The 13,054-nt window shown below is 40.3% G+C and overlaps 1 protein-coding gene and 1 long non-coding RNA gene across 5 annotated transcripts in view; one reads left to right on the forward strand and one right to left on the reverse strand.

Moving 5' to 3' along the window:
• The window catches only part of LOC100702445 (cGMP-inhibited 3',5'-cyclic phosphodiesterase A), a 74,183-nt gene continuing 61,129 nt past the window's right edge, over positions 1-13,054 (reverse strand). For 2 of the 3 annotated variants that reach the window (XM_005450918.4, XM_019361722.2), the window contains 9 exons: positions 12,527-12,675; positions 12,265-12,402; positions 11,940-12,051; positions 11,606-11,719; positions 10,801-11,000; positions 10,221-10,424; positions 9,088-9,249; positions 4,456-4,714; positions 1-4,191 (listed from right to left, as the gene is read on the reverse strand). In XM_005450918.4, coding sequence (XP_005450975.1) covers positions 3,878-4,191; positions 4,456-4,714; positions 9,088-9,249; positions 10,221-10,424; positions 10,801-11,000; positions 11,606-11,719; positions 11,940-12,051; positions 12,265-12,402; positions 12,527-12,675 — 1,652 coding nt within the window. In that variant the 3' untranslated portion in view covers positions 1-3,877. The remainder of the gene's footprint in view (positions 4,192-4,455; positions 4,715-9,087; positions 9,250-10,220; positions 10,425-10,800; positions 11,001-11,605; positions 11,720-11,939; positions 12,052-12,264; positions 12,403-12,526; positions 12,676-13,054) is intronic. The other variant, XM_005450919.4, reaches the window with a different exon arrangement.
• Positions 4,721-8,959, forward strand: LOC102082945 (uncharacterized). Of its 2 annotated transcripts, XR_266034.3 has the most exons (4): positions 4,721-6,696; positions 6,831-7,019; positions 7,920-8,020; positions 8,428-8,959. It is a non-coding gene; the product is annotated as an uncharacterized LOC102082945 (long non-coding RNA). The 2 variants fall into 2 exon arrangements; XR_003221045.1 differs by having other exon boundaries at positions 6,831-8,020.

A 13,054-nucleotide genomic window follows, 5' to 3' on the forward strand; every position in this document is an offset into this window, starting at 1 on the left:
AGAGCTCAAAGATGGTTTAATGAAACATGGCACTTTGAAGTGATCAGGAAATTGTGTTATCATGTACGCGTTTATAGAATTAAATACAAAGAAGATGCGACACATCGACACAAGCATACCACAGAAACCGTAATCTTGTAATTCAATGTATTCACATTACAACATCCACATGGTTCAGTTTGTGACGTCTACTGATCTTCAAATATATTCACTGTATAATACATAATACCAATATAGGCACTTCCAGTAAGTCTGGCAATATTGAAGCTACAGTATAGTGTCTAAATTACAAAATGGTAAAAATAAATAATGTATATCTAAAAGAGTTTTTGTAGTTTTAAAATTTCTTCACTGTACAGCATGTATGCATTTTGTACAAAATGGAGCATCGACCTGCAAGGAAATCAATTATTTTACTTTCACAAATACTATGTATTTGGACATATTCTTCTTTAGTACATGTGGTAAGTGCAAGGTACTTGTGAGAAGAAAGCAATTAATTCGTTAATTATGTGTCAACTATATAAAAATACATCATCTCCTTTTGTTTACATAATTGTAAAACTTGTTTGGTTCTCTTGGTTACAACTATTCTACATGTGTGAATAAGCATGGCAATCAACTAAAACAATATGACGACACAAAAAATACACGATTAAAACCGATATACGGTGGTATCCACTCAAATGCAAGTATTGACTTGATGTGACTGTGGGGCAAAATGCGTACGCGTTCCACTTGCGATCACCAGAAAATTAACACAGTGGACACAGTCCGCTGGCCTTTAAAGATGTTGCGCGATGAATGCTCTAGTACTTATGTCTGTGAGGCTAAGAGTACGCAGATCAAAGAGGAAGCGCGAGGAGAAATATCCTATAGGACTTTCTGTGAATAATAATTTCATCTGAGTATCTGTGAAGAATTGAAGAACTACTCACAGCATCGCTTTGCCCTTCATTACTTCACAATCTCTATCCCCTTCTCCCCAACAGTACAAGATAATTAAATACAGGACGGAGTCACATTAGAGGGGTCAATGGAAGAATAGACATAGAAGCAAACACACACTGTTTTGCTCTCGCAGATACACTAAATAATGTATATATACATTCAAAAAGGAAGGATTTCTAGAGCGTTTGAGGTGATGCAATTGTGTAATTGTACAGCCTGGAAGTGGAAGTTACATTATCCCAATGAGTCATAGACAGAATGTATGTTTTTCCGATTCTGGACCACTTTAGCTTAGATACACTGAACAGCTTTCCTACATAACATTGATGATAACTCACAGGGCTCTTCCAAAGCTAAATAAAATGTGTCCATTGTGCAGGTAATGATGATTATAGCTCATTGGGCATGAAATGCATCAGCATACAGAAAAGAGCATGCATTTACAAGACACAATGCACCCAGCAACCCATGGTCATTTGAGGCCCAAAGAACTAACATTGTCCCGATTCAATGGCTTGTAACAATTCTGGCCTGATAAAGGGTTTCGTAAATCTGAGATGACCTACTAATCAGTAGGTCAACCAATTATTGAGCTTGTGCGTGCGCTCCTCCCTGTGTAACACAAACTGCAGAGGAGAGGCAGAAAAGCAGAACGGCCCATTGTGGATGCGGCGCTCTATTCAGCACAGCCGGACGTATTGTGTGACACTACGTCAACGCAGGATATGCTAGAATACAATGCGTGGCGTTCCATAGCCGTGTCTTACAGTGTAATTTCACCTCTTGTGTCATCTGTACGGACTCATATATCTGCTATTCACCTTTCCAAAGATCAGTTTAAAGAAATCAGATTATGACAGAGAGCAGTGGTGCAGCATGAGATGCTTGCTGACTGCATCGGTTACAGAAATCTGAACTGCCAATTCTGGAGAAAGCACTTGTTCAATTCAAGATGCATTTAATTTTTTTTCCTTCGTAGTTTGTGCATAAATGTCAGTGATTCAATTTAAGTTGGATATTCATTAGATTTTGTATCTTATTCAAGGTTGTTTACACTTATGGCTTTATTTCAGTTGAAGCCTTGAGCTATAATGTGACTTAACATTTAACTGTCAGAATTGGTGGTGAATGTCTTAGCATGTCTGGCTGCTAAAATAATTCCTGTGAAATTTCACAGTTTTTACAATGTTACTCATAAATACTTCCCACCATCACAAAGAAACGGGAGACAGTCGGGGCAAAAATCACATGGAAAGAATCTGATGTGACGAAAGGTGAAATTGATAAAACATTACACGCTGCAGTGCTGTTATCTTGACCCTGGTGAAATCATAAAAACGGTTCCCAGCATTTATCCGCTGAACATTGGTTTCATTAAATAAAGCGCAAACTCCAAACAGCTGCAATTGTTACATAAACAGAGAGAATTGCTTTGGCTCCAATGCTGTTGCACCACCACTGTGAGAAGACTTTGACGTGGGAACAAGTCATGTGATGTTAAAAAAAAGACAGATTATGATCATCTAAATTTGAAATGACAGAGAAAGAAAACTGGCAACATTCCCTCCGTGTATTATCATGCAAACTGATGTAATCAATATTCTTTGCAAAACTTCATCCACCAGCTGATGCACTCTGCCTGCACTGAACTTGAAGAGAAGAATTAACTCCCTGAGGTGCCAGGATGGGATTCAGACAGAGTCACCGTGAAAAAATCAAAGTCAGCAGCTGTGACATAAACTAAGCCTTATTTTATGAACAGAGTTAAAGTTTAGATTTCTGGTGTGTTTTTCACGTAATGTCCTGTTATGTGATGTTCACGTAGAATTTCAACAGTTGGGGTTTTCCTGAGGGTTCAAGGTCAGCGTCGTTTACAGATTTTAAGCAACAGTAATTATAGATTGCACTACACACTGAGTCCAGCTGCATGAGTATTAAAATGATGATGACAGGAAGAAAAAAGGACTTCCTGTCAAAAGGCGATTTTTAAACAATACTTGAGAGGACACAAATTAATTTGAGTTAAATGTTTTTGGAGATGGCGTTAAGTTTTCCTAAGTGGTAAAAGGATCTGTTTTCTGGTTCTGTTTGAATGCATGATTGCTGCCAGTGCAGGTCTCTTGAATACAATATCTGGGACAGTAATGTATTACAAATAATAAGAAACCTGCTGAATTCATCTACGTCATCTGCAGAGGAATTGTGCACATGAGCGCATTCATTTAAACACGCAGGCACGCACAAATGGACACACATGCATAGCGTGACGAGCCACGGGTCTCTGTGTGAAACTAAAATGGTACATAAAGTACTTCATTTGGCAACAAATGGAAAACAAAATGTGTAAATAGTTGATGTTGTATGCTAATTCCGAAGAGTGAGTCATTTATTTTGGCAAACACCAATGTTCCTCGTTTCTTTGACCCCCTTTATAATCCATGTATAGAAAACAAAAACAAAAAAAATAACATACAGTCAGTGGGAGAGCTCAAAAATGCTAAAATTGAAACACAAGTCCATATATATATTTATATATATATGCACTCAGGAAGTAATTATATATAAACTGGCAGCAAATTTCTGGAGTCCCGCGTTACCACAAAGGGTTGAAGCTTGTGCCACCAGGCTTCTTCTTCTTCTTTTGACAGTAGCAAAAGAGTTTATATCCCAAAGTATATGAATAGTCCCGTATTGCAATATGGAAAGCTTTATATGTTTGGTGAAATCAAATATTCAGATAACATGTGTAAAGCACATATTTTGCCACCCTGTTTTTTTTTTTTCTTTATAGGCACACATTTCCCAAACATCTACAGTGTTGTGTCTAAGTGATGTGCTGGCAAAAACAGGAGTCAGTTAATAGAAAACAAAGTAACACTTCTTCATGTCCTTGTCCTGAATGATGCCATATTTCCCCTGTGTTGTTTCATTGTGGGTCCCCCTCCTCTAGTTGCTCTTGAGGTTTAGAGTCTTCCCTCAGAGCTACAGGCCATTCTGGTTCCTCCAGTTCCTCCTCTGGATCCTCTCCTTCTATCAGCTCCTCTCGGCTACCTGACTCCTCTTCCTCTTCATGAATAGCCAGAATAGGTTCAGCTACATTGTTTAAATGGACAGGCTCCGCTCCTTGTGCCTGTTTTTGGTTCTCTTCTGCAATCACCTTTTTCCACATCTCGTGGTTCTCCAGCAGGTGCTGCGTGATCTGGCAGAAGACTTTCCTCCTCTTCTTGAGAGTTGCTTTCTCTGGAAAAAACAAACACCTCCATGAATTAATACGTCCATCGTTCTCTTTGGCAGGGGTAAGAACTTGCGAGTGGGGGCAAACGCCTCCCCAAACGTCTCATCTTTTACAGGAATTTAAGTTGTCCTTCTTTTCCTTTTGTTAATCAAAAAATGCTGCCCATAAATGCACAAAAATTATTCTAAACAAATACATTTCTCTTTTTAGATAGACATTAAAATATAAATACTGTTATCATTATTGCAGATTTACATTTGAATACTTACGGGACGCTTCCGAGCAGGTGGATGTGTCTTCCTCTGCAGTATCCTCCTCATCCTCCTCCTCATTCTCTCCAACCTCTGGCCCCTCCTCCTCCGGGTTGGGTTCCACCCATCGTCCAGGCATGAGGCTGGCCGAGTCATAGGAGTTACACAGTGGTCCAACGATGTGGGTGATGAAGGATTCCTGGAGTTTGGCCAGCTGTGGGGCTGCTCGATCCATGAAAGGGCTGATAGGAAGGCCGAGGCTGGACTCCTCATCACCCTACACAAAGCATAAGCCATTTAGATATAAAATTATCGCCAGTTAATTTCATATTATTCTACAGGAAATGAGTAATTATGGTTAGCATAAACATAACTGATTCAGAGTCTACATCACTGAGACTGGGCTTTCACTGAAGGGAAACCAGGTGGAATAACTGATGGCAGAGGTCAAATGTTCCAGTACACCATAGCAGTGAACGGTCACACACAAGAGCAGGACCTCTCCTAAATGGAATGCAGCCATAATTAATATATTTATCCCACTTCAGCTTCTGATATGCAAGACAAAATTTGCTGCTGCCCTAGATTTTTTGTTTTGCAGTAAGAGATGTTTTTAGTCATCTGTTAATGACTGCGAAGGCCGGCTGCTTAAGGTTCATATCATTTGTTTTTGTCCAGGTCATATGCCAATGAAAGAGGAGCAAGTACTAATACTGAAACATAGTTGCCCTCTTCTGTATTTTTTTTTTCCTCTACGCAGACTTCTGGATTTCAGGCATGATTGATTTTGTGCTCCCCTTAATTCCCTTCATTTAATCCCTCTGACATATTGAGAAAGTAATGGAAGTGCTCCTTCTGAGAGCTGCTATTGTGTGAGGAGCTGTCATAACTCCATGACAGGACTACTGCATCTTTTCAGTCACATATTCTACATTTTAATTTTACATTGTATCTACATATAAGAGAAGAACAGTAGAGACAGCTGGGGTATCTTGTAGCTTTGTTTTTTTTTTTTCTAAAATAAACTCTAATGATTCATAGGTGCTGTAGGTCTTATGTATGCTTGGCTTCGTTGCCATTGTAATAATATCATATGTAATCATGGCCTATTTTTTTTTTATGCTGCAGTACCAAACAGAATCTATTTTTGCCTTTAGTCTAAACCCACCCACAGTGAATTTTTGTTACAGTATTTAGGCTTGGAACACATCTCAGCTAATTGCTTCTGGGTCAAGAAGAATATGCTCAAGCCCTTATCTAGACTGCGGTTACTAGGTGACGACACACCCTGCGCATTATGTGCCTCTGAATTTTTTGGGAGGAGAGGCACAGAGAGCAAAACCTCTACAGGATATTTGCGTTCATCACCACGTCTAGCAGCTCGTTTTAGTTGTTTTGTATGCGGTGACGCTAGCACAGCTGAAATTCACATCAGATCAGAGTTTTTGGTTTCACCTGAAATTTCAACTAAAAAAAAAGAAGAAGAAGAAAAAAATTACCAGCAAAACAATGCATCACAATACATCCCAGCTGTTACAGAGCGACAGGTAGAGGGTTACACCCTGGATAGTTGCTAAGCTGTTGCACGGCTAACACAGAGAGACAGACAACCGTTACACTCACATCTACAGCCAATTTAGAATCACTAATTAACCTGACCCCACTAACTGCATGTCTTGGCACTGTGGGAGGAAGCTGGAGTACCTGGAGAGATCCTGAACATGCAAAACTCCACACAGAAAGGCCCAGATGGCAGATCCAAACCCAGGACTTTGTGAGCCAACAGAGTCAACCACCAGGCTCAAATGGGTTGAAGACTCAAGTGTTTTTGAAGCAGGATGTGTGTCAGTGTGTGCCTGTTTGTCAATGTCTATGTGTCAGGTCAGGTCTTAAACTCTCCTTCTCTCTGAGAAAAGCTCAAGCTCGACCGGGTTTGGGGCCTGTTTATCCCCGACACACTCCCTGCCAGTGGCTGGTGCCCCCACCAGTGAATTGCTGGTTCTCGGTGTCTGGGGCTGGATACTCGGGTGTGTACTGGCTCGCTCCTGGCGGCTGCTTCGCGGGGCCTGGGCCCTGCTCTTCTACTCTATTTTTCTCTCCCTTCTGCTCCTTCTGTTAACTTTTTCCCCAACTTCATTTTCTTTTGTTTTTTTATAGGCCCCCAGTCTTGTCTGTTATGGCTCTTTATCAGTCTACTCAATCCGCTGGTGAAGTATTACAAGTTGTCACAAGTATTCAGGGAGTTGGCAGAGGCCACAGGTAAATACTCATGGTTTCCCTCTCAGCTTCTCCTACCTTTATATGTATCTTTTAGTGTGTGCTTTCTAAACCCCCTGTAGGTGTAAATGTGAGAGTAAATGGTTGTCTGTCTCTGTGTAACAATCTTGCGATAGACTGGGGACCTGTCCAGGATGTACCCTGCCTCTCCCCCTATGACGGCTGGGATAGGCTCCAGGCCCCTGGGACAGCCGAGTTAGATAAGCAAAACAAAATGGATGGATGGATGCTTGCCAAAACTAACAACAAAAGCTGACTTCTTGGAGAGCATCTGGCAATATAATAGATTGGTGTGTATGCCCCAGGTAAGACTGAAGTTCATAAAGGAGATGGACCAAAGGCTCTAGATGTGAAACAAAGAACAGCAAAGAACGACGTCTACACACTGTGCAGATATAAATCTACAGTATTATAAATATTGTGCCACTGCGCGGGGAACGCCTCAACTTTTACAAACTAAACAGAGCACAATAGCGTCATCAAAGGGAAGTTGGGATAAATGAAAATTCAGGCGCTAACATGAGGAGGCAGTTAATGAAATTTTCTCCCAGCTATGAGTTTGTATTAATTTAGACAGCATCTGCTCACTGTCATTATATAACGCTTCTGTTTAGGATACTGTAATGATAGGGAAAACCGGATCTCAGAGCTCCTCCTCCCCTCGTTGTATCCTCTTTTATGTGAGTCCAACTGTTAATAAATTCCATCAAATTGAAGATCTGTCCGAGATCCAGTCGTTTTATAAAACTCATTTGGTTTTGTGTTGCAATCTTTCTGCTCTGTGGGAACAGACGCTTTCTAGTCTATAGTGTATAGTATGACACTTGGGGTTGGTTACCAAGGCAACTAGGAATCCTTGCTATAGCTGTTATTCATTCATATCCAGGAAGACGTCACACACAACATACATGCTGTGCTTTTCTTAGGGCCTTTGTAATTTGACTCTCATGGCCAATTTTTACAAATATTACATGTATTTATTTATTTTATGTCTAACAGGGTTGTGTTTTCTTTCATGGTCCTTTGATAAAGCGCTATCCTGGAAATAGATTGCTATCTAATTGTAAGTCATAAGAAATCTTTTTGATGAAAGAGTATGTAACTGTATGCTAACTGAAGTTCAACATCGTCGGCCCGGCCGGCTTTCCTGGCTGTTTGACTCCTAGTTTATTTTTTGCATAATTTCCACTTTCCCATGTTGTCAGACTCATTGCTGACATCACTGCTGTAGTCCAATCATCTTCCTGCCTGCCTTCTGTGAGCCAGTGAGCCTCCATCCTCCATTACCTTGGCCTCCAATAACACTGTGAGCAATCTTGAAGTCGTTGTATGTTCTCCAATATCTCTAAAATTAGAAACATCCTTTCTCAGAGTGAAGCTGAAAAACTAGTTCATGAATTTATTACTTGTAGGCTGGACGACTGTAATTCGTTCTTATCAGGCTGCCCTAAAAACTCCCTTCACTTGATCCAGAATGCTGCAGTAAGAATACTGACAGGGACTAGAAAGAGAGAGGATATTTCTCCCATATTCTTATCAATGGCTCCTTGTTAAATCCAGAATCAAATTTAAAATCCTTCTCATCACATCGTCCTTCCACCTTTGCTGTTGCAGAATTCAAGCCATTCATTTCAATTCAAGATTAGTTAGAGTTCAGTTCTCTCTTTAAATATCTCCTCTGTTTCTGTTTCTCTGTTTCTCCTCTGTTTGTAGGGCTTTAAAGACCTGCATTTCCAGATTCGGGAACAGTTTCTATCCAACAGCCAAAAATGAACTCAGTTTTCCCCTCCCAGTATCTTTCCAATAGCTCTAAGTCACTAGTTGCACAAAAATAGCACTTTAAAGCATTTAAATTCTTATAATATTTTTATCTTTTAAGTACATTGCTTTATAGATTGGATTTCTATAGTAGTGCATTTTTTATTACATTTTTATTTTGTTTTGTTTTTAATTTATTGGGCATGTGTACAATGCAACTTTCTTTTGTTAAAGACAGCAAATCTTATTGTATGTGTTGCATGTAATGACATTGAAGGTAGTCTAATCCTGAATCCGATTCTGAAGTATATCCTGTAAATTACATATAAATAAAAGCTAAATTGTTGCTGACATTGTTTCAACAATGTTATTTCAGTCTATGAAATCATGATCAGTTATTTACACATTATTATTATTATTATATAAATAATACATATCAATGCATAAAACCACCCGAATATTACTAAAAATGTCATGGCTCAAAAGTTGCACTGGTATGATTAGTGTTATGAGACAGTACTATGCTGTACTGTGTGGTGTCATGTTGGTGTGGAGGTGCACCCTGAGCTTTAGCTTAGCTGAGGTCTGAGGTCCCATAAAAGATGGTTCACACACCTGTTCATAGAACTCATTGACAATGCCCTCTGTCCATTGCAGATGTAGCTCCTTGCACTTCAGAGGCCCATTTATATCAGCGAGTTTGATGCACATCTGGCAGACTAGCAACCTGTCATTCTCGTTAGACCAGTCGATACCTGTAGATGGATCATCACCTACCTGAGGGATTGACAGACAGACATGACAGCATATTCAAACATGTTATGTAAGCACAGCTATAATCTTCTGCTGAAAAGCTTTCTGTTAATCTATAGTTTACAGCGTCAGTTCATTGGACTGAGGACGAAACAAACATATATAAGACTTAGGGTTATGCAGTTAAGCTAATACTGACATAACCCAATTCTTGTTGTGAAAGCTACTTACTATATAAACAGGTGCTTTAACCTATACAGAGCTTGAGCATATTTCTAAGAAAAGCATCACTCAATCATATATAAAGTTGATCTCAGCACTTTTTGAATGAATCGATTATTTCTAGTTAAGCTTAATGAGCTTCAGATCTAAAGAGGCTCAGGAAACAGAGGAAAGCTTGACGGCTACTTCACCCAAAGCTAATTCGCTTCCAGGAAGAGCAGAGCAGGGACTCTGAGAGACCTTACTGTTACTTTTGCTGCCAAACCAGCAACCTCAATGTTAGCTGACAGGCCTTGGCCATCGAGCAGCAACGCTGTAGTAGAACTCACAATGAGAGGAATGCGGACCCTCAAATCGAAAGCCAACACTGTGTCTGCACTCCAGTGAGTTCTTGAAAAACTATGGGGTACTTTGTGTTGTTGACTTATATTAAGAGCACTGCAATGTATTGCACAAACAGATCTGCTCCTTGAAAACCACTTGACAGCTTCCTTTTCCTGAAGCCTTGTCCCAGTTTTTAAAAGAACTGATCTGTTAGGAAAGCATGTCTACAGAATATGTTTGACCCCAACTTTTCCAAGCAATTTATTACTTGGCTCTCTAATTTTAACAATAAACAAAAAAAAATCAATTGTAAGCTTTTGATGTTATATTTGAAGACAGATATGCTCAACTCAATGTTTACACTGGCTTAAAAGGCTAAACTCCCTCTGAAGAGTTTTATAATTTGTCAAATGAATGTGAAACATAGAACAGGGATGTTTTTAGAATACCTTGGCATTGAACTCAGCTAGGAAGTCAAAATGCTTCTTCAGATCAGTGGCCAGTATGGCCTCAATGACCAGGAAACGGAAACGTTTGAACTCCACATGGTCCAGATTGACCAGGAAGTTGTACTCTGGCTGTGACAGGAAGAGGTTCCAGGCTGCGGCAGCGTGGTGGTTTTCCAAAACTGAGCGGTCATTGTAGAGCACCGCCTGTCAAACAAAACAAACCATAATTGTTAGACACTACTGATGGGGAAATTAAGGCCTACATTATTGCTCTCTGATAGACAAGCTACTCTTTCAGTATCATTATGTCATCATTGCTCTAAATTGGGTAATTTACTTAATACAATCATTTCTATAATTTCTTTTTATTAATAACACAATGTAGAACTACGCAAAACAGTAAAATTTAACCTGTAGACCTGCAAACATTTATTCTAACTGTTGATTTGCTTATTTGTTTTAAAGCAGGCTGACAGTGAAATAAAGAAAAAGACAAAAAAGTGTGACAGTAAATCAAGTAAACAAACTTCTATTTAATCACATACTGATGACCATGCTGTAGGCTGAATAGCATGAGCACCTGTGGGGCGCTGGTGGCCACGAGGAAAGCGTTTGTCCGCCCTGGGTGATCATAATCGTGCATGGCGGCAGCCACGTAAAGAGCCATGAGCTCCAGAGCAGGTATGAGGCCTGACAGGCAGCCGTAACCATCTTCTGACACAGTGTAGGTCTTTGAAACCAGGAAGCCCATGTGACTGTGTGTTATTCCACTGTCGGAGTCTAGCCACAGGGGAGAAGACAAAGTGAGGAGGCTGAAGAGAAAGGTGGCAGAATTTACACAAGACACACACAACTGTACAGTACCTTCATCTGCACACGCCTAAACATGCGCACGCACGTGCTCTCGAGCACAACACACAGAAACACACACACACACACACTTTAACGTTCAAATCCACTTATATGTGGATCAAAGGGATGGCCCTAGTAAGGCATACAAATGAGGTTATGGAAATATGGGTAAGAGGGAACTCTAATCTGCCTGCAATTTCATGCTGTTCTAGACTTCAAATAGTGTTTGGTATGCAAGTGCCAAAAGCCTGAGTAAGATAAGACCAACTTTGAGTGGAATAAGAACACACACTCCTGCAGGTTTGATACTTTGACATTAATGAGGTGGCTGCAGGGGATGCGAAAAAATTCAGAATAAAAAAAAAAAACTGACCTACATATAGAAAATCTTAAGCGCAAAAAAGTACAGTAGAGCAAATATTGTTGTTATTTAAAAACTTGACAACAAGTTTTGCATACTTTTATGGACTGATGGATACACATACACACCTGCAGGACATCAGCTGTCAGCATGCATGCGTTGATGGACATACCTGAGTCACTGGCAGAGCCGTGGTCAGTCATGAGGCTGGGCAGGCCAGGCACAGGCTGCGTGGTGAGGTACCAGACTGCGTGAAGCACATCTGTGGCATGGACCCTGTTGTGATCTGGATTAGAGAAGATAACAAGTCTGCTCAGTGTGTGTGATCTTCTCCACCAGGGTGCAGTGTTGGGCTGCTAATGTCTGTTCAATTAAACTTCAAGGCAGTGCAGAGTGCTAATGCTGCATAGATTGCTCAATATTTCCATCTAGTGGCTGCTTTCATCCTTGCAACGAGTAATCTGAAGCAAAGTGAAAAACAAAAGCAGGAAGATGCTCGAGCTTACATGGTATGTCTCTGTAACCATTCTCAAGGGCATGGAAGTAGTTCATGAATTCTTTTACGGGGATCTTAAAAGTCTCAAACAGGCCAGTGTCCTCAAAGAGCCTATAAGATACCTGAAAGGTAAAAAAAAAAATCAAACTATCAGACCCCCTGGACATCACCAGATCCAGATATATTAGATATAACAAAAGTGTTCAATAAATGTGTAAAACTGAAAAACGTAATGAAAAAAATTGAAAGACAGTGTTATAAATAGTAAAGTGTGCTACTGTTTTGTAATATAAAATAATTTGTCTGAATCGTGAACTGTTGACACTCTGGCGGACCTGACTGAGGATTCGTCCACATTTCCCATTGGTCTTCTCTATCAAGGTGAAGATGGGGAAGTTCCAATTGTTCAGCTGACTCATCAGAGGTTCCAGGCCCTCCATTATTAAAGGCTCTGGTGCCAAGATTGGTTTGTCCTGCGTGAGTAACAAATGGTCAAAAGAGGCGAAAACAATAAGGAAATTATTACATAAGGAGTAGATGTTCCTGTTTTATTAGCAGTACTAATGTGACTGAGACAGCTGCTTTGGCCCGCCTTACCTCGGGAGGTATTAGTGCATGGAGGATGACATTCTGGGAGTTTTTTCCTTCTTCTGCATCGTCCTCTGTATGTGCTACATCACTGCTGTCACTGTGGTTGGCTTCATGGGTGCTGTCATAGTCTGATGACACAACCACTTGGTCCTCTGCTGGTGTAAGAAAAACAAAGAGATGTCACACTGCAGCCTCGGGAGAAAATCCACTGTTAATCTCCTTAAACTGATGCATATCACTAGGTTTCTTGGAGTATGTGGATTTACTTCTTTTCTATATCCACTTCCTTTAATCTCGGCTCATTGTAATAGGTTATTTTCTGCAGGTCCCAGAGAAAGTCACTGCTGCCTTCATTAACACTCAAAGATCCCTGATTGCTGCCTCTCACGTGACTGAAAGCAAGTTTTAATAGTGTGTCTGCTTTGAGGTGCTACTTTATAAAGCAGCACACTTAGTTCTTTCTACAGAAACATATATGTGCTCATGTTGAGTGCTGCTCACAAACTTTAGGAGCAGTAGAATAAGCAACATTGT

Source organism: Oreochromis niloticus, linkage group LG7 (genome assembly GCF_001858045.2).
Source record: "Oreochromis niloticus isolate F11D_XX linkage group LG7, O_niloticus_UMD_NMBU, whole genome shotgun sequence".
Lineage (NCBI taxonomy): Eukaryota > Metazoa > Chordata > Actinopteri > Cichliformes > Cichlidae > Oreochromis > Oreochromis niloticus.